Source organism: Galeopterus variegatus, unplaced genomic scaffold (genome assembly GCF_000696425.1).
Source record: "Galeopterus variegatus unplaced genomic scaffold, G_variegatus-3.0.2 Scaffold4536, whole genome shotgun sequence".
NCBI classification, from domain to species: Eukaryota; Metazoa; Chordata; class Mammalia; order Dermoptera; family Cynocephalidae; genus Galeopterus; species Galeopterus variegatus.
This window is the reverse complement of record NW_007730647.1, coordinates 109,525-130,708: the sequence shown is the minus strand read 5'-3', so window position 1 is coordinate 130,708 and position 21,184 is coordinate 109,525. Positions and strand designations below refer to the sequence as shown.

The following is a 21,184-nucleotide window of genomic DNA, read 5'->3' as shown; positions in this document are numbered from 1 at the left end:
GCATGCAAGGTTTGGGGGTAAGCTGGAGATGTAGAAAGAGTTTATATGCAGAATTTGGGGCTCCTCCATGGTGCTGGATTTCTTTCACTGGAGCCTCAGGCAAAAAGCTTGTAAAGATGCAAAATTCACCTGTTGCTGTTTTCTTCTTCCAGGCAATGACTCCTTTCCAGTTTCTGCCAGTGCCTTCAGATAATTGTTTTTCACAATTTACACACAGTTTATAGTTGTAATCTATAGGAGGTTTGGTCTTTTACAAGCTACCTTATCATTACCAGAAGTGGAACCTCCTTTTTTGTCAATTTGTAAGAGTTCTTCATATATTTCTGCTATTAATCTTTTGTCCTGCTTTGAAAGTATTTTTCCAGAATAACCTTTTGTGTATTGACTTTGTCTATGGTGTCATTTCCCATACAAATATTTCCCATTTTTATGTCGATTATGTCTCCTTTTATAGCTTCTAGGTTTCCAGAATTCACAAAGGGAGTCTCCTTCATCCTTTGATTGCCCATGTATTTTCCCCCCTTTTTTTGTAAGATTTTTTATTGTTTGTTTTACATTTAAGCCTTGATCATCTGAAATTTATTTTTATATCTAGTATAAGATGTGGGTCCAATTTTATGGTCTTCAGGTGGATAGCCAGTTATGCCAGCACTATTTATTAAACTTTTTTTTTTTTTTTTGGTCCTGAATTGAACTCAACTGTCATATGTTAACCTTTCATGTATCCTGGGATCTAACTCTGGATTCTCTATTTTGATCCAATGTACAGTTTGTGAATTACTATACTAATACCATTATAACTCAATTACTGTGGCTTTATAGTATGTAAAGCCACATTTTGATTTCTGGCAAGCCACGGCATGCCATCGTGTCTATTCATATATCATTGATCAAATCAAGTCACATGGCCAACCTAAGTCACAGGGTGGGAAAGTACTTTCCACCCACAGTGAGGCCATGGCAAAGGTGTGGATGCAGGGAGGGGTGAAGAATCGGGTCCAGTAATGCAGTCTACCAAAAAGAGGCAGTACATTCACACAGTTCAAAAACGATATACGAAAAGGCACAGTTTTTTTAATGCCAATTTAAGCAAATAAAAATTCTTATTATCCCTCCCATTTTTCCCCCAAAAGGGCATTCTGTACACAGTATCATACATCTTGCTCTTTCACATAACAATAGATCTTGGAGAAGGATCATTGTATGTTAGGACACAGAGCATTCCTTGTTCTTTTTTTCCCCAATACATAGTATTCTATTGTATGGTTGGTATTGTATTGTATGATATCATTATTTATCCGGTCCCCTGTGGGTGGATATCTGTTATATGTTCGTTCTTTTGCAGTCATAAGCATTGCTGTGATGAATAACCTTGCACAAATGTCTATCTGTAGAATAAATTCCCAGAAGTGAAGTTGCTGGGTTAGGGAACGTATGCATATGTGACTCTGACGTGTATTGCTTAGTTGTTCTTTATCTGGTTGCACCAGTTTCCATTCCCAATGCTGTGTATGTGCTTCCCTGTTTTCCAAATAGCTTTGCTGACAGAGTAGTTTCAAACTTCAAATTTCTGCCAATAGCAAAGGTGAAAAATGCTCATAGTTGTATTTCTGAATTATGAGCAACCTAAGTTCCTTATCATAAGCCTAAGAGCTGTCTTCTTTCCTTCTCTGTGAACTCTCTTTTTATCTTTGCCTATTTTTAAGTTGGATTGTTGGGTTTGTGTTTTTAATAATTTCTAGGAGATTTTTACATACTTGTCTGTGATATGAATTGAAGGTATTTGGAGTCTGTCATTTGTCTTCTAGCTTTGTCTATTGTATGTTGTACTGTGCAGAAGTTACTTGATTTTTATGTAGTCAAGTTTATCAGTCATTCATAGAAGGGCCTTCTGTACACCAGGGTTTATAAAGCTCTTAGCCTATGTTTTCTTCTAATATTTTTATTGTTTTTTTTTTCTTTTCTTTTCTCTCTCCCTCTATTAACTAAAGATACATTGGAGTTACATTTCACATTTTGGTGAAATGCTGAAAATTTGAGTGTTAAAGTCAGATGAGATAGCAGCCCAAATCACCATTATAGAATGAGTAAACTTCTAGAGTGAAAGTTTTATTTTTAAAAAAACTTTAGGGCCAGCCTGTGGCTCACTCGGGAGAGTGTGGTGCTGATAATACCAAGGCCACGGGTTCGGATCCCATATAGGGATGGCCAGTTAGTTCACTGGCTGAGCGTGGTGCTGACAACACCAAGTCAAGGGTTAAGATCCCCTTACTGATCATCTTTAAAAAAAAAAAAAAATTTAAAATATAATACTTTTATTATGAAAATTTAATAGTTATGTTTGAAAAATTTAACACTCTACTGCAAGAACAATGATTTCTCAGCACTGTTTGATGCTCTCACTGTCCTTACAGCATACGTCAGTAAAATTAAATGACCCACTTTTAATTGTAGGTTGTTAGGCGAGGATATCCTTGAAAGACTCAGAGCCTAATCAGAAGTAACTAAAAATTAAATACATTCCTTAAAGGTTATTTTGTTTAACATGCGAGTGCTAAGACAGCAAAAAGTTCTACAGAGATCAAAATTGATTTAATCTGATTTTACCTTCCCTGTGTTGTTATTGGCTCAAAAAAGATAGATTCTTAGTTGTCTAACAGACGTATCTCTTAATATTCATATGTACTGAAAATCTGTTTCCCTATTTAACACAAATTCTGAATAACTGTACATGAGATTAATAGCTTTCACAGTCATTAATTATTGCAGCATTTTATTCTTATAATAAATATGCTTTTATACGTCAGTTAACAGAGTTTCAACGTATAAAGTACATAAAGCGATTTTCACTCAGGTTACAGCAAGGATGCTGACCTTTATTTGAAAGCAAATATTCAGTGGTAACAATAAATCTGACTGATACTCCTTACTGGTGTTACTGATACAGTCACATGATCATTGATCCACACAGGTTCAGAAGTGCCACTAAAGTCGGTCTTCAGTTCTCTGGAATTCCAAAGCCAAATAGTAGATTTTGACCAAACACTGAGTTTGTTTAAATTTCTGATCCAGTTGGAATTTATCTTGGGGTGCAGTATGAGGTATGAATCCAACATTACTTTTTCTGGGTGACTATCCAGTGGTCCCCAAACCAGAATTGAACCTTCCATCTTTTTACCAATGATTTGTGCTGCCACCTTTACTATTAATTTACTTTAAATGTATCTGTGTCTATTTCTGGACCTTTGGTTTCCCTGGTCTGTCTGTTCTTATAATCAGTACCATGCTATTATTCATGATTGAGGCTATCTAATAGTATGTTCTAGTATGTTCTTTGTATCTAGTGTAGCATATATTTATATTTAGAGTATATTAATAGAGCTAGTTCCCCATTGACTTCAGAGATCTACTGGCCATTCTTGTTTCCTCATCACGTGATCTTTCAGATCAGTTTCTTTGTGCCTCCTTCCCCCAATAAAAACAAATTCATATTTTTGTTAGGATGGTGTTAAATTTATCATTAATTTCTAGAGGATTGATTTCTTTTTGATATTGGGTCTTCCACTTCATAAAGACAGTAGGTCTGCATTTCTGCAAATGCCCTGCAGTAAAGCCTTATGTTTTTGTTGTTATATGAATTCCTGCATATTTTATCTTTTTTGTTGTTTGACATTCCAGCCTTATGGTCATTTTAACTGATTCTAGTATTGTACTCCTAAATATTACCCCTTTATTGTTTCTAATTAGGCACTTTTGGTAACTTTATCCTATTCACTACTTCTAAAGACATTTTGAGGATAGGTGCTAACATGAGTCAATCTAGACATGGTTGAATAAATAAGTGAATGAATTAATATTCATTTTGTAGTTGAAGGACCTGAGGATGAAAGAGTAAGTTGCCCAAAGATACCCAGTTAGTCTTAGGTGGAGGAGCTGGGTGTTAACTCCTGGGTTCCACTTCAAACAAGTCTTTACCCACTGTGGGATACAGTTAACAGGACGTTAAATGTCTTCTGGGGACAAACACAGGGTCAGTAATAAAAACTGCTGACATTTACTGAGCACTGAAGCATGGAACCTGTGTTGTGTGCTTTGTATATTTCTTTATTTGCCACCTAAGTAAACCACCCTCTGTGGAGGTACTATTACTATCGTTGCTTTACATATGAGTAAACCGAGGCACAGAGAAGGTAGTTTGCTCATAGTTAAACAGATTTCTTTATTATAGCACTTCTGTGGCTTTATCACTGTGTTCTGGTGAAAGGTCTACACTGTTCACAAGAAGTGGCTCTTACCAGGGCAGCTAGGCTGGTGCTGGGCATTTTGGACTTTTTTAACTTCAAAGTAACTGGGTGAAAAATAGTCTCTTCAACCTGTTTAAATGCCTGTTATTAAATTGTGCATGCATTTTAGTAGGCTGTTCTGATCACTAGTTTGTCTTATGAGATTCCAAGAGGAAATAGAGCATGCTGTTCTTCTCAAACCGCTGGCGGCAACATGCAGTCCTGATAAATAAGGCCTGGCTCATTACTAAGTGCTATATGGACATGATTTTATGTAATTCTGAGGACAACCTTGTGCACCTCATGAGCTATGATGATTCCCTTTCTGCAGGTGAAGAGCCCAGGTCCCAGAGGTTAAGGGACTTGCCCAGGTCTGTGGCATCTAGGAAGTCCAGTGCTGGGACTTGTGCCCAGGTATATCTGACCTTTCACATCTCCTGGGTCTGTGGGCATTGGATGGATGCCACTGTTTGCTCTTTTGGATGACTTTTGCTTTTCTCTTACCCAGAGCCACGATCATGTCTCTGGAAGACTTTGAGCAGCGCTTGAATCAAGCCATTGAAAGAAATGCCTTCCTGGAAAGTGAACTTGATGAGAAGGAGAATCTCCTGGAATCTGTTCAGCGACTGAAGGATGAAGCTAGAGGTCAGGAGACCTTGCTTGGCCTTATTCTGTCCGTCATCACCAGTGTGTTCCCCTCTCCTTACCTGAGAACATCTTGTCCCACAGTCTTCCCCAGCATTGACTTTACTGGAGATCTGCACCCTGCTCTGCACACAGGCCTTCTAGTTCTACATGTGGGACCACAGCAGACAGGCTCTTGCCTTGGTCCCTGCCCCCATGCTAAGAATTTTCAGATGTCCAACCCCATGAAGACCCCTCATGGGTGTTTACAAAAATAGCTTTGGGGTTCACAGATTAAGCCCTTGTTTGGGGTTCTGCCTCTGGATAGCAGATTTCATTTCAGGAAAGATGCTTCCTGGTCTGTAATTCATGCCAAATGAGCTTGATGCTCAGGAGGACAAGAGTTTTGTGGGGAGAAATTTCTGTTGGTGGAATTGCTAGCTAGCCTATTATTTTTGTGATTTGATGGCAGCATTTGGCCTGGAATTCTGAAATCTTATCAGCATTTGCTCTTTAGAGGTTGGCCATCCCAGGGCTTCCAAACTGTAAGGAACCATTCATTAGTGAATCATCCAAGCTGGGTGCATAAGAGGTCTTTTTTAAAATTCTAATTAATTGTTAATAACAATAACTTGGTTTCTCATGTGTAGCCAGTAGATAGGTGATTAAGAAGAAAAACTCCTAAGTTTGAAAAGTAGTTGTTCCTAAATGCCCATCAGTAATGAAGTGGTTAAATAAATTACATTGACTGATTTTTTGAAATGTTAAACAATTGTTAAAATGAACAAGGTATAGATATAAATGTAGTCACAAGGATTGCTAAGACATACCATCGAAGGGGGAGTATAAGGCAGAGACAGGAGGTGTTGTATGCTTCCCTCTATGCTTAATAAAAATTATTCATATTTTATGCTCAGGAGATATACACATACATATAAATGGAATGTATAAAAATGCAGAGAAAAAGAATTGAAAAGATCTCCCACACGCTGTAGTGATTGTTTATTAGCAAGGAAGGGCATTTGGGGATAGGTTGGGAAAGCATTCTTTCATTTAGTATTCTATATACACTGCTACGTTGGAGTGTTTTAAAGCAATAAAAGCATTAGTGTGTTACTGCCATTGTTTTTTGTTGTTTTTTTTAATGTTAAACCTTTTCTTGTTTTTGACTGAAAAGAAAAATTTTTGTAGTTTTGCTTTAGTATTCTATATACACTGCTACGTTGGAGTGTTTTAAAGCAATAAAAGCATTAGTGTGTTACTGCCATTGTTTTTTGTTTTTTTTTTTAATGTTAAACCTTTTCTTGTTTTTGACTGAAAAGAAAAATTTTTGTAGTTTTGCCCGCCTGCTTGGCAGGGTCCTATGGGTTTCACTTCCTTTGGAGTTTCCACCAGAGTTTGTCACCCTGGTCATTCTTTTTTCCTGACCAGCATCTACTGTCGAACCTCCCCCCGCCCATCCCGTCAAAGCAAGGACTTACACATCTGAATTCTTTCCATGGCACAGACTTGCGGCAGGAATTGGCTGTGCAGCAGAAACAAGAGAAACCCAGGACCCCCATGCCCAGCTCGGAAACTGAAAGGACAGACACAGCTGTGCAGGCCACTGGCTCCATGCCATCTACTCCTGTAGCTCATCGAGGAACGAGCTCTAGTTTAAACACTCCAGGGACTTTCAGACGTGGTAAGGGGATTGGGAATCAGGATTTTCTTTGTTCCACAGTGCTTTCCTGGGTGAGTACCTGGGTGGGTCCTAGGTGAGATGATTTGGACCAGGCCATATAGCATGGAGCAAACTGGGGTGCTTACAGCAGCAGAGCATTGAGATAAATGAAAGGAGAGTCTTGGGCATGAGGCAATAGGGAGTAGCGGAGTCTGCGGTAAAGTGGAAAATGTAATTCCATCCAGAGGAGGCAGCTGCCACTCTGCTCTACCACAAAGAATGTGGACCCAGCATTAGCAGATTTTTCCATTCTTACCAGAAGCCAGAAATCCTCTTTTTGAGTATGAAATCTCCTTAGACCGAAATTTTAGTAACCAAATGAAAAAATTTAAAAAGCATTTTAGAGGTCCAGCATACATCCATTTAGAACTGGACCCAGTGTGGCCTGTGTTGTGTGGTAAAAACCAGGAAATTTGAGTTCTCACCCAGCCCCTCTGCTGGTTGCTGAACTGTGAGGCTCTGGCCACTTCGAGCAGATACCACTAATAGGTAATTACCGAGTGCTCTGTATGTGCTGGCCACCCTGCTAAAAGTGCTCTGCATATATGACTTCACTGAATTGTCACTGCAGACCCATGATACAATTGCTGTTCTCATTGGGTGGGTGTGAAGACTGAGGCCCTGAGTTAAGGAGCTTGGCTAAGTCACACAGCAAGTTAATGGCAGAGTTGGGATTCTAACCCAGACAGGCTGGCTGCAGGGCTTGGACTACCATATGCTGCCTTATCCCTTAGCTTGTATTCTGGGGATGAAGCAACTGGTGAGATTTCTAGAATCCCAGTCTAGAGCAGTTTTCCACACTATAATGTGCACATGGACTCACCTGGGGAATCTCGTTAAAATTCACCTCACAGTCAGTGGGGCTGGGGCAGGGCCTGAGATTCTGCATGTCTGTCAAGTGCCCGGGTGATGCTGGTGTCACTGGTCTGCAGACCCCACTTGAAGGAGAGAGACTCTGTAGAGTATACCCTTGTAGATGGGTGTTGCTCTCTCTACATGAATTGCATTTATCACAGTTGCCATTAATATTAATTAACTATATGGAATTCCCAGAATTTCAAGGGGACATGTTTTGGTTTTGTTTAAAAAGACTAACATGTAAAAATAAATGTTTGATATAGTCATCATAAGGACTTATCAAATGGTCCCCGGGTGTGTTAGTACAGTTAACTACTGAATGAAATAGGGCAGGATCCAGACTCAAAGGGAAGACGTCAGCCTCCCTCCCCTGCCCACGTGGTTTCGAATGTACAGCTGTTAGTACACAGACTTATGATGGCAGGTGCATGTGTCACGTGTGCTTCTCTTTGCACACCCAGGGCTGGAAGACTCCACTGGTGGGACGCCCCTCACACCTGCCGCCCGGATATCGGCCCTCAACATTGTGGGAGACCTGCTGCGCAAAGTCGGGGTAAAACTGCGCCGTCCTGGGGTTTGGTGTGCCTTCTTGCTTGTCTTTCAGGGTATTTGAGAGGGTTAATCTTACCAGGTCCTTTCCTTTTTAGTAGAGACTGTAAGTTTTAGGTGTGGTGGTTCTTTAGCGTCCCTGAGCGGAGTCAGTAGATCTTCCAGTGGGAGGTGTTGCTGCAAACACCCTGAGCTCTGGACCTCAGTTTTCTCTTTGATCCCTCGTGCCATTTTTCCTGCAGGCAATTTGGGAAATTAGGGTGGTGTCAATGGTTTATTCTTCATTTGAAAAAAACCAAGGGGCATTTAAAAATTGCCTTCTCTTTTTTTTGGTTTCTCATTGAGTTTAAGAGAAAATATTGACAGGCGAGGGCAAAGAACTTGACCTTACAGGTTTTGTGTGCATTACAGGGAGGGATTCTTTTGTGCTTAAACAGTAATGTAGGTATCCTTTGTAGCTATTTCTTTTATTAGGTATTCTTTGTAGTTGTTTCTTTTACGGGCAAAGAACTTGACCTTACAGGTTTTGTGTGCATTACAGGGAGGGATTCTTTTGTGCTTAAACAATAATGTAGGTATCCTTTGTAGCTATTTCTTTTATTAGGTATTCTTTGTAGTTGTTTCTTTTATTTTTAAAAATGACACCTGGAAGGGCACATGATTGGAATCCTGCCAAGCTTGTCATCAAGTAGGACATATGTATATGCATAGCTATAACTTAATAGAATGTTGAAGTTCATTTCTTGTTTTTGCTTTTGGTTGTCTGGTTTTCTGTTACATAAACAGGTCTCTATTTTAATGTTTAGCACAGTTAAAATGTAGAGAAGCCTGGGGTGGTCTCAGTGCCCTTTCGGTTTCCTAGGGATCTTTTTACCGAAAGGCCAAGTCCTTGTTTGAACCACCTTCCTCTCTGTGCATATTTAACAAGGTAAACAAAAGAGTGAACGATTCCAAAAGCTGACTTCCTCTTTCCTATAGGCAGAGTTGGATAATAGGTAGGGTTAGTGATTTTTCCCAGGAAACTCCCAAGTATTTTATAGGAGAGTGGTTCTAAGACTTGGATATACGTTGGATTCCTCCAGGGCTCCACCTTGGAATTCCATCACACAACAGTCTGAGAACCCCTGTTTTAGGTTATTTTCTCTGTAGGGGCTCCAGTGAGACAGAGAAGAATTCTTGTCTTGAATCAAGAGATGAAAGCATGTTTCTCTCCAGGCGCTGGAATCCAAACTTGCATCCTGCCGGAACTTCGTGTATGATCAGTCCCCAAACCGAACAAGTGGCCCAGCCTCAGGGCGGGGAAGCAGGAACAGAGAGGGCAGCGACAGACGGCCGAACAGCACCAGTGTGCCTTTGGGTGATAAAGGGTCAGTACCTTTTGATACACCACTCAGTAGTGAGCAGAACCGATCTACTCCAGGACAGAAATGCTAATCACCAACCCATAGCCTTTTGTTTTTTTTAAAACTGTGGGATTGTTTCAGCAAGCCTATTCTATTCTCCCCTCCCTTGAGACAGAATTGGGTGGTGTCTTCTGGTTTGGGTGAGTAGCCAAGGAGAGGGTCGTTTTTATCATTTACTCCGTGACCTGCACTCACGCTGTGAGAACGTCCTGTATAAATCCCTCTTAGGGGAGTTGAGCTTCAAACACTGCTCTGCTTGCCCCAGAAGATTTTCTGTTTTTATCTTCAAATCTGGTTGAATCTTTCAGGAAACTGGCACTAAATTCTAGCCAGACTAGATTCCCGAAACCAGTTGCCCGATTGGAAAATACAGATCTGACCTCTGACAGCTTCATGTCCTTGCCTAAAGAAAAATCAGTGCAGCTTCCTGATTCAGGAATTCTCTAAGACGTGCCACCATCTCCCTGGACCAAGTCATATACATTTGATGGGTCTGTGGCCAGACACATGGCAGGAAATTAAGAATCGTTTTCCATGGCATGCGCATAACTTCCGGACCGTTCACTTTGTGTTCTGTGGCCCAAGCCAAGACTGAAGCCATTACCTGTGGCCCCTGGAGTCTGTCCCCATGAGATGACATCTCATCACCCCTAGCCTCACTGTAGGTGTGTGCATTGCAGAGACAGAGACAGGCTGGGCCCTCTGGGAAAGGCTCTAACGTGTGGGTGAGGAGGCTACCCCTCATTTGAGCTAACCCAAGAGTCTTGGTTGGTCTCAAGAGGTTTTTTTTAATGTCTGGAGTCTCCTTAAAGATGAGATCCAAGCCCACTCAGCTTGAGTTATCTTTCAGAATAGAATCTCCCAGTGTTTTAACCGTGTGCTGAAATCACGCGTAGGAGTATAGAATAGAATAGGCTCATGCCTTTTTTTTAAACTGTGGTAGTGTATCTCTGAGACTTCTTAATCTGCCTTTCATTGAGGTTTTTAGAGATGTGTTTGAGTTGGAGTAATTCTCAGGTCAATCAGGGTCAGTGGAAAATCTGCATCCTCTTTAGGTAAATCCCGACTGTTAGTTTTCCTGAGTCCCCCACCTTGGTGGGGGGGTGATTTCTGCTCTAGGACCCCAGGGGTCACTGGGGTAGAGTGGCCTTGGTAATGCAACCCCTAAGAACAATACTTCATTCAAAGCCATGATGAAATAACCAGGGTGACCTTCAAATAAGATTCAAGCATGAGATTGTTTCTAGAAAGAAGTTTCCTTGTCAGACGAAGAAACCAACACAGAATTTCCAACACTCAATGGCGCCTCTGTTCGTCACTGTTTGCTATGAACTGCTGTCTCACGCTTTCAGACACAAGTGAAAACAGCACACTAATTTCAGGAACACGCATGCAGCTTAACGACCGTCATTTCATTACTATGTTATTTCCTGGAAGAATGGCAAAAATATCCCCGAGTTGGAAACAGAACTTTTCAAGTGCTACTTAAATTCAGCAGAGAAGTAGGCTGCAGTGGTGGATTTGTCACCACAGAAACACATTCAACCTAGATCGGTAAAAGATGTACTTTTATTTTTTTACAAGAATAATAAAATCAGGAGAAACTAATGTTCAACTCGTTCGTGGTGGTGGTAAATAGATGCTTCTTTGTATGTTTGTATTTCTCTGTTTGCTCATGGGTTGGTGGAAAACTTTTGTTTTTTAACCAAGTAACAACATATGAAAAAAATCTGCTTTTTAAAAATTTCTATGCAAGTCAGCTTCTCAGAAGCATATCTGAGATATGTTTGTGCATTGCTCAAGGTATATTAATGTTTGGTTGTATGTGTGAGTCCTTTTAGTTTCCCTATTTCCTCTCTTCTCCAATCTGTTTTATCCCCGAGTTGGTATGTGGAGTAGTTGGGGTTGAATAGAATCTTTGCAAGGCGTCTGTCCGAAACACTCAAGCTGAAGAAGGAAAGGTCCCTGCTGTGGTCTGAATGTCTGTCCCCTCCAAAGCTCATGTGGAAGCTTGATCTCAATGTGGCAGTGTTGAGAGGTGGGGACTTTAGAAGGTGACTGGATCACGAAAGCTCTGCCCTCATGAATGGGTTACTTCACACTTAGATGAATGGTTTCCTGGATGAGTGGGTTATCACAGGGGTGGCACTAGCTGATTTATAAGGACAGAAAGTAGCACATTGGTGGGTTCTCAGTCCTCTTGCCATGGGATAGATATCCTGTGCCATCTTGAAAATGCAGAGAGTCCCCACCAAGAACAAGGCCCTCACCAGATGTGCCTCCAAAACTGTAAGAAATAAATTTCTTTATAAATTACTCAGTTTCAGGTATTCTGTTATAAGCGACAGAAAATGGACTAATACAGGCCTATAGCCTGTTTTTGTACAGCCCTCACACTAAGAATTTTTTATGTTTTTCAGGATTGTTTAAAAAAAAAAAAAATGGTGGATGTGCTACAGAGACCCTATGTAGCCTGCAAAAGCTAAGCTATTTACTATCCAGCCCTTGTAGAAAGTTTGCTTATTAGTCTTCCCTACTGGGCAAAATCTTGTGTTTTAACTTAAAAAAATCAAGGAAATCTTGTATTTCCCATATTCTGTATGCATCGATTTTGATTGATAAAGATGTTCTTCAGAGTCATGTTCAAGGGCAGGGGGCAGTGCTTTGCCAACCACACATACCTTACTCCCCATCAACCCTTGAGCTGCCTGTGCCTGGGGTGAAGAAGCCCCCCTCAGACAGTCCCACTCTGCGTCTCTGCTTTTACAATTTATTTTAGGCAATTTATTTGACCTCCCTAGGCCTCAGTTTCCCCATTTATGAAATAACAGCTCTGACTTCGTAGGGTCATTGGGAGGACTGAGTGAGAACCCGACTCTCCTCCCCTGCCCCCGCCCCTTTCCTTTGTAGAAAACATCTCAACAGAAAAGCTGACTACGTTCTAGCGATTTATAACCTTTTATTAGTGTAGGTGTCCTGAAGTACAATCAGGGTGCATATAAAACAGTGTAACATTCCTGCTCGTAGTTGTTGGAGCAGTGTCTCCTTTTTCATTCGTGACTACAGAAGGCACTTGGTCTTGGTGAACTATGAGTGTCTGAGGTGTGGAAACAGGAGAGGGGGAAAAGAATTCTCAAGCAAGGATTTCCTTACTCAAGAAGTTGGAAGGGTACAATGGTTAGGGAATGAGTTGGGAGTGGGGGCCAGTGGCACCCATTTTGGTGACTTTCTCCACATTTCATGTAAACGAAGTTGCCAGTGATGGGTTACCGTGGATGTATTTTCCTAAAAACTCAACATCTCTGCACAGTTCGTTGATAGAGCAAGAGGGTGTGTGTGTGTGTTTTCTGTTGGGTTTTTCTCATCTGGTACATCATAAAAACTTAAAATTTATACCCTGAATACAGGGTCGTGTTTTTTATATTCATCGTGAAGGGTGTCTGTGATGTTTGAAATTTGAAAATGGATTTAGACAATGCTAAGTAGAGTCTGCTGGGTTTTGTTCTGTTTTTTGGTGTTTTTTTTTTTCTTTTTCCTTGCTGTGGTGCAAAACTCTAGAAAGTTCTTTATTCACTGGCTTTGGTTCCATTGAAGTCTGCATCTCGAGTGTCCATTTCCTCCTCAGAACCATCCGCGTTTTCAATAACTCTACGTCCTCCAGACCTTCTAGAAGGAACAAAAGTGGTCTCGTTTCCTCGCCTGTGGGTTTTAATAAGAAAATACATGTTTCTTTAGTGAAGGAATTTCCCTTGAGGTGGAACGGATTTTATAAGAGGCAGAAAACAAATATGAACACACTCAACACAGATATTCAGGTAGAAGTCAACAAATCCTGGCCATTCTTGAGATATGGACGGTAACCTTAGAGCAGCTGAAATGGGGGGAAGAATAGGTTTTTTTCAAAGCTAGACTAGCTGCTTTAAAAAAAAAAGTCTGGGCTTCGTTATTTGGTCACACACAGGATTCTGGTCTGCTGTGGTTTCTGACAGAATAGCAGAAAAAAGGCAGTGGCAGGGTCACGTGTTCCCATGTATTTGGGTTTTTTTTTTTTTGTCTGTTTTTTGTTTGGTTTTTTGGGGGGTGGGAGGTAGCTGGCCGTTGGGAGGATCCAAACCCTTGACCTTGGTGTTATCAACACTGAGCTCTAACGAACTGAGTAACCAGCCAGCCTCTCTGTTTTTATCTGAGGTGGGGCAGATTTGAAGGAAAGAGAACATGTTGTGTTCTCCTACATCCCTCTCCCCCTTAGGAAGGAAAAAGAGGGTAGGGTTTTAGGTTTTCAATTGGAAGGTGAACATATGATCAAAGACAGCCTTGAGGGGGAAGGCCACAGATTAAAGGGTGAGACACCGCCCCCTGGTGGGGCGGAGCTTTCTGGACTGAGTTCCCCTATGGCGGGGATTACATCTGGTTTTTGCTCACTGTGGTACACACTGTGCGGGGCATAAAATAGGTACTCAATGAATATTTGGTAGAAAAGTAAGTCCTATGTGTTAATACAAGGTGGATTTTAGCTCCAGCCGTTAGGACACCCTTCTCTCTGTCCTTACTGTTCCCATCTCCTCTCTGACCTATCCCTTGATTTCACAGGAAGTGCTGATCACATGAAGTGAGACTTTTGAGTGGAAAAGAGGGGTGGGCAGAAGGAGGAAAAAAATCAGATCTACCTGCAGCTGAACTCCACTGTTTGGAAGAAACACTTAACTGTATTTTCAGCAATAACAACAAATAATCATGGTAGGCTCTGGCCATCTGGACCTGTTTGACCTGAATTGGAGGATGGGTCTTAACTCATTTTAAGACATCAAAGAAGAAAGCAGATTTTTGTAACAAGCCACCTGCTCACCACACAAAGGCTAGACACAGAAGTCACAAGGGTCACGGTTACCGATTCCTCAGTCAGAAGGAACAACTCAGACGGGTAAGACTAAAGGCATAAGCAGGGCCCAGAGATTCATGATCGCTGAGAAGGGAAATCCCAACCTGACCCTTTTGGTGTCAGAGGGTGGGAGAAACCTGGGCTGGGAAAACCCAGTTGGGGTTTGGAGGATGGGGTTTCCCGGGGCTGCAGCGATCAGGAATAAATACTTAAAGTTGTAGCCACTCCCAACTAAAGACTCCTAGGCCAGCTTTACTCCCTTCAGAGGGAAGCTTCTAGGTTTCCAGCTCCCTTGGAATGAACCTCCCATCCTTGTCTCCCTAGAAGTGACCTTTAAAAGTTTTTCTTCTTTAGCACTGTATTTTCCAAGAACTTGAGTCAGGGAGAAGGGTCCCGAAGCGTAGGGTGGAAAGAGTAGCATCTGCAGCATTTGCACTGTTGACCGTACGTCTCTATACGGCACTCCTTCCAGCTCTGCCCTCCAGGTTCACAATGTGATGGGCTGGTCTGGGGCTGCGAAATGGGACCTAACCCATGCCAAGGCAAGCCTCCAGGTACTTTCCTTTTGGAAGAGTGTGTATTTGTTAACTAGAAGAGTTGAATGGATAAATTTGCTCCCTCGACCTAAGTAGTACATTGTGCCTTGGGTCACTATAAGCTCCCTGCTTGGTCCTCATCCTGCAGGGCAGTCTGTTCAGACTCAGATGCCTTTGAACTGGTTTCAAATCCCAGACAAAGATTGATACCAACTGTATCTGGATAGGAAGGAAGGAACCCCTCTAAAGATTTTCTTAAAGGTTCTGATCCTGGAGAATCTGGATTCTATTCATGGACTCAAAGAACTTATCCAAGGCATTGTTGGCACCCCAGGAATCAGCACAAGAGGGTAAGCCCCTTGCTACTTTGCAAGGACTCAGTTTCTCACTGATTGGTAGGTCCTAAACTCCAGGCAACCCTAGAATTCGGTTTATCCTGTGATTCCAGTCAGTTAGCAGGAAGCTGCTCCAGATGTTCTGGAGGTTGATTAGCTGCTCCCCCATGAAATGAACATGACAGCTCTTGCCAAGACCTCACCCAGCTTTAAGTATTTGAGTAGTGACAGCAAAGCTGAGATTCTGCAAAAGAGAAGATGGATACAAGCCAGGGCTTGTTTGGCCTCTCAGTGGGGGTGAGAGAGGAATCAGGCCCCCATTGCCCGATTTCACATATGAAAAAGTTGTTAAAATCCCGGAGAACTGGAGGCCTCCTAGGAAAGGCCCCATGTACTTCAAGTCTTGAGTGTCCATTCCCCTGTCCTTGAACATGTACATGCCTGTGAGTCCTCCTGAAAAGGCTCTGCCAGGACCACGCTTGGCTTTGCAGTGGCTGGTGTCCACCCTCGTGCAAACGAAAATGCAGTTAGCAGCTAGACCTTGCTCAAGCTACGTGCAGCCCCGGCATTCGTAAGACATCACAGTGAGAGCTCATTTCCTTTGCAAACAAATTGGTGAAAGCTTAATTGTGGGAGGACAAGTTGCTGGGCTATGGTTACCATGAACCTGTGCTTTGTTATTTCTCACTTGTGAGCCAGACCAGCCAGATCGAAGCCAAGTACATTCTCTAGGAATGTACCCAGGTTGTGGAAATGTTGTCATTTGGTGGGGGGGGGCCTAACTGTTTGGGGGAGGACAGCACTGCTGGGGGTCCTAGCAGTGTAAGAGAGGCCCTCAGCACACAGGTAAGAAAAATCCAAGCAACATACACACAGCCTCTAAGATCTCATCAAGACGCAGTGACAAGAGGACATTGTTGGGTGTCATGTCATAGGCCAGAAGGAAGGGAAATGGGTCAAGAGATGAGGTCTGCCTGTTGTGTTGATCTTGGTTTTGGTAAAATGAGTTTTGAACTAAGATATCCAAGCCTTCAGATTTTGCAGGAATCTCATGGAAATTTGCGAGGGCTAAAAAATGGGGGCGGGGGGCGCTGGGCAGAAAGGAGATGGAAACCGAGCGTGACACACAGGAGCTGCGAAGCTGAAGGCATGATACCTGGTGAGTCATTGCGAAGTTTCCTGTGGGGGGGCCCCTCTGAAACAGAGAGAGAGAGTCCCTGGTGGTTACCGTCAGCATACAGGAAGGAGCCCGGTTAAGTACGTTTTTAATCATTAAAGGCATTTGCTTCAATTAAATAATTAAAGGCACTTCTAAGTAAACCTTGCAGCAAAGCACCTGAAGCCAAGAGCTCTTGGAGAGACTGGTACACACAAGGAGAAGCAGCTTTTTAAATTAAAAAGAAAACTTCTGTGCTTTGGAGCTTCTTTTAAGAACCTCCTACAAATCCTATCCTCATGTGCCTGTTCAGGAACGTGAAGGCATTTGAGGGAGCCCAAAAGATCCATGTTGGCAACAGAAGCTGAAAAATCCGGGCAAGGAACCTGCAGCTGCATCACTCGATTATTAATATTGGTCTTCATTACCTTTTATGCCTCTTGCAAGAAGGTAGAGGTGGGTACCTTCTGCAGCTCATGTTGGAGGTGACTGGCAATGTGGCAAATGACGGGTACATTGGTCAGGCTCTAGGGAGGGCTTGTGTTGAGATCTGTCTAGGATAAAACTGAGAGAGGCTGACTTTGCGGTTCCTTGTTGGCTGAGGAGCTGGCTAGGCTTGCCAACCTCATGCAAAGCTCTAGTGCCCAGTTTTATGTTTTTGTGCACCTAGAAGTCTCAGAGAGGCAGGAGAGGTATGACATGTCCTTAACCTGCTTTATGAGTGTGTTCATACTGGGACTGGCATAAATGGTTTGTTCCATACTGGCCTGGACTTTTTGAGAAGGCTCAGATGTCTGAGGCAGACACATAGGGGATGTTTAGTACAAGTATGTGCTAAGAATCATTGGGCCCAAAAAAAGGGAGTAGAGACAGCAAAGGGGTAGAGAGCTGGAGTGGCCATGTCCCCACCACTCAGCCCAGCCATTCAGGAGGGGCAGGGCATCCAGTCACCAGAAGAGTGCATTTTAGGGGTCTTTGTGGTGAGAACAGCTCTCTTCCACTGACCCCGCAAGCCTGGGAGCTGTCCTGGGCCCCTACTGTACCCTCAGAAGTTAGGTCTGATTTCCATCTCATGAAGTGGGGACCTCCCACCGTGCAGGGACTACTCTTTCTCGAAGCCTTGGCACCCTGAACCAGCCGTTCTTCCCCTTCTCAGAGGGGTTTGGGCTTTCCCTTGTCTCCTACAGTACTCCCAAAGTCTGGAGTCAGTGCTCCAGGTAATTTCAGATGGCTCCTGGGCACGTCAGTGAATTGCACCGTGAAAAAGGCATTCATTCTCTTTCCACCTGTTTTTTAAATATGTCTGATTATGTCAGAGTATTTGGTGCTCGTGCCTGTTGTCACCCCTTTTTAACTGAGAAGTAGTCTTCAGGTCATGGCAACCAGTTTGTGGCTACAATAGCGAGAACTTGATATGGTTTTGTTTTCACTGTTTTTAATTTCATTGTGCCCCACTGGTACAGGTGACACTGGTTTAAAAATAGAGGGATGGTAAGCTTTATTTGTAACTAGATGGATGTATGACTAAAACCGTTAATTCCAAAGAGAAGATCGAGTCAGTAGCGCAGATGGTAAGAGGCCAGGGCAAAATGGCAAAGGTGGTACGAGAATGACTGAAGTCGGGGGAACGTTGTCTAGGACTCAGTGAGTGAAGGTTTACTGCGTGCCCAGCGCTGTCTTAGACACTGGGATGAATGAACAGACAGAAACCTCTGTGCTCGTGGGGCTTGCACACCGAGAGGGAGACCGTAAACGAGATGAATAAATAAGCAGATTACAGGGCGACATGTGGGTAAGAAAGGGGAATTGGAGGGAGGGAGGAAGCCAGCTATGCAGAGAGCTGGGGAGAGACATTCCATGAAGAGGGAACAGGCAGTGCAAAGGCCCCAAGGAGAAGAGATCGAGGGGTAATTTGGGGGGTAGTGGACAAAGATCACAGGGCCTAATGGGACCAACCATTGAAAAGACATTGCTTTGGCTCTGAGTGACATGGAAACCATTGCAGAGTTCTAAGCAAAGGAGGGATGTGACTCGACTTCATTTAAACAGAACAGGGGCCAGTGTGGAAGCAGAAGGCCCGTGAGGATGCTGGGAGAGCTGGACAGTTGAGAGGTGATGGTGGCTTAGACCAGGGTGGCAAGAAGTGGTTGCATTCTGGTTGTCCCATACAGTATTTTTAAGGGAAAGTTGACCAGATTGTTCAACAGGTTGGATGTGGGGTATAAAGGAAAGAGGAAAATAGTGACCACAAGGTGTGTGGTCTAAGTTCATGGCAACTTCACCATTCCAGTGGCTGAGCTGCCTGTAAGACATCCCAGTGATGTCAAGTGGGTCTGGAGTCCCGGGAAGAAGTCTGGGTTGGAGATATAAACTGAGAAGTCATTAGCTGTAGATGGAGACTGGTTGAGACCACGGGGGGAGTGAGCAGAGACAGATGAAGAGACCAAGATGGCGCTGGGGCAGTCCAGTGGCCCCAGAGGAACCAGCAAAGGAGATGGAGACAGCCAGAAAGGGGAGGGAAACCAGGTGAGGGCGGAGTCTGAGAAGCCTAGTGAAGAAAGTGTATTGAGCAAGAGAGGTGAGGACTGAGGACTGACCTCTGCCTGTAGCCATGGCGAGGCCCTGGCGGGATGAATGGGGTCACCAGCAACTTTCCTCAAAGAATTTTATGGTACAGGGTGGCAGGTAAGTGGGGCCGGGGGGTTCCACTGATGGAATAGATAACGAGAGGGAAAACACCGCAAAGCAGAAAGGTAAGAATTTCTGGAGCCTTGTGCTTGAGTAAATGAGAGCAGTGGGTCTAGTAGAGGCGTTGGCTTTTGTTGATGCTGGGCGTTTTAGCACGGAAATGGGGAAAAAGTAGGAGAAATGAGCACAAAGGCAGGGAGGTGGAAGATGGAGCCGTGGGAGCCTATGTGTGTTTCATGATCACTTCTGGTCATCTGCCGAGAGGATGGGGAAAGGGACAAGTTTAAGGAGGAAGTGAATAGCAGTTCTGTAAGAGTGAGACAAGGAAGGGCATGGGATGGGGTCTTGGAGTACCAAGGAGGCCCGACGGCCGCAGCCCCCGAGCGCTGGAGCGGGGAGTGGCACCATGCCTGCCCGTCTTTCTCCAGCCACTTTTTGCACTGTGGCTGTGGAGAAGGTAGAAAGTTGGGCTTAACTTGGGTTTTGCTTTAACCAAGTGAGTAGAACAAAGCAGGATGGGGCACTGGGAATTCAGGGATGTGTGAACGGTGTGACCATGTGACAGATCATGGCCTTGAAGCTGGGTCAGGGACTGGTGGGGGCTGCTGAAGCAGTAGAGCGTCGAGGGGGTGAAGACCCCTGTGGAGACAGCTAAAGGAAAGTGGCAGTGGGCAGAGGACGAGATGCTTGATGGTCAAGTCGTGAGGTCACGCCCGTAGGAGTGGCATGACCACAGAGAAGGTCAGGGAACCGAGAGGCTGGATTGCCCACCTGGATTCTGAAATCGCAGAGCAGAACAAATTATGGTGTGGGAGAGAGACAAGAGGCCCAGAGCAAAGTCCTCCAGGGAGCCAAGAGGGACAGACTGGTGTGTTGGTAGAAATGGCCCCGAGCCCCAATGAGGAGTGTGGGAGAGAAAACAGATCCCACTCCAGGGCTTCTGAAATGTGGCCAACTCTATGGCCGAGGACCTTCTGGCAACGTCTGGAGCCATTGTTTGTCACAATGCGGGGTGGGGAGATGCTACTGCATCTGGTGAGGAGAGGGCAGGGATGCTGCTCGGCTTCCTACAGTGCAGCCCCGACAGCGGAGAATGACCCTGCCCAAAGTGCAGGTCATGCTGAGGCTGAGAAACCCTGAGGCAGAGAAAGGAGGTGCCTGGTGCACGCTGGCTTGGTGATTAATAAAGAGCAGGAAGAACCCCTGGCAGCGGCCAGGGCTTTGGGGACAGGACTGCAATCGCAGCAATTCGTTGATTCAAGGAGAGCGTTGGAGGCCGAGCCCAGGGCTTCCCTCGGGCCTGAGAGACGAGGCCCTCCCATGCCGTGGACTCCTCACCTGAGCTTGCTCTTGAGCGCGTTCACCTCACGGCCCATGGCCTCGTTGCTCTCCGTGGCTTCGTCCAGCTCCCGCTGCAGCTTCCTGCGGTTGGCATTGATGCGCTGGGACTCCTCCTCTGCCTCCTCCAGCTGCCTCTTGAGTTGCTTGACCCTGGCATTTCCTTTCTCTGCCTGTCCAGGAGAGGGTGGGGGGTCAGGAAGGCCGCATGAGGGGGCTAGGGGGCTAGGGGGCCCTGGTGGTGGGGCTACCTGCTCCTTGTACTGTTCTGCCATCTTGCGCTCATCCTCCACCTGCAGCAGCACCTCCTTCAGCTTCTTGTCCTTCTGCTTCAGCGACTTGGTGGCTGCCTGCTTCTCCCTGCATGTGGTGGGGGAAAGGGAGACGGTTTCAGATACGGAGGGCTCCCCTTGCAGCTGCTGTGCCAGCCAGATGCAGCATCTCGCCATCTGAGAATTTGCCCCAAGCCCCAGGTCTGGATTCCTCCCAAGGAGCAGTCAGAGGGTGGAGTAGGATTCAGCCACGAATGAAGTACCAGTTCCTGTTACAGTGTACATGAACCCGAAAACCTTTGTTGAATGAGAGAAGCCAGACACCACAGGGCCCCTACCGTGTGATTCCATCTACATGAAATGTCCTGAACAGGCAAATCCATAGAGACAGAAAGGGCTGCGGGATGAGGAAATGGGGTGGCTAAAGGACACGGGGTTTCTTTTTGAGGTGATAAAAAGGTTCTAAAATTGATTGTGGCGACTGTTTTGCATGCCTGCAAATATACTAAAAGCCATTGAACTTAAGTGGGTGAACTTTAG

General features: G+C 44.3%; 2 protein-coding genes across 4 annotated transcripts in view; one reads left to right on the top strand and one right to left on the bottom strand.

The window, feature by feature from the left end:
- NDE1 (nudE neurodevelopment protein 1) overlaps positions 1 to 9,664 on the top strand; it is a 17,358-nt gene extending 7,694 nt beyond the window's left edge. Inside the window, exons 4-7 of the mRNA XM_008587772.1 lie at positions 4,792 to 4,928; positions 6,415 to 6,591; positions 7,950 to 8,041; positions 9,253 to 9,664. Coding sequence (XP_008585994.1) covers positions 4,792 to 4,928; positions 6,415 to 6,591; positions 7,950 to 8,041; positions 9,253 to 9,471 — 625 coding nt within the window. The 3' untranslated portion in view covers positions 9,472 to 9,664. The remainder of the gene's footprint in view (positions 1 to 4,791; positions 4,929 to 6,414; positions 6,592 to 7,949; positions 8,042 to 9,252) is intronic.
- Positions 9,665 to 12,969: 3,305 nt separating this feature from the next.
- Positions 12,970 to 21,184, bottom strand: part of MYH11 (myosin, heavy chain 11, smooth muscle) — a 111,919-nt gene continuing 103,704 nt past the window's right edge. For 2 of the 3 annotated variants that reach the window (XM_008587769.1, XM_008587770.1), the window contains 3 exons: positions 20,624 to 20,732; positions 20,373 to 20,545; positions 12,970 to 13,139 (listed from right to left, as the gene is read on the bottom strand). In XM_008587769.1, the coding sequence (XP_008585991.1) occupies positions 13,007 to 13,139; positions 20,373 to 20,545; positions 20,624 to 20,732 (415 nt within the window). In that variant the 3' untranslated portion in view covers positions 12,970 to 13,006. Of the gene's footprint in view, positions 13,140 to 16,346; positions 16,386 to 20,372; positions 20,546 to 20,623; positions 20,733 to 21,184 lie in introns of all 3 variants that reach the window. The other variant, XM_008587771.1, reaches the window with a different exon arrangement.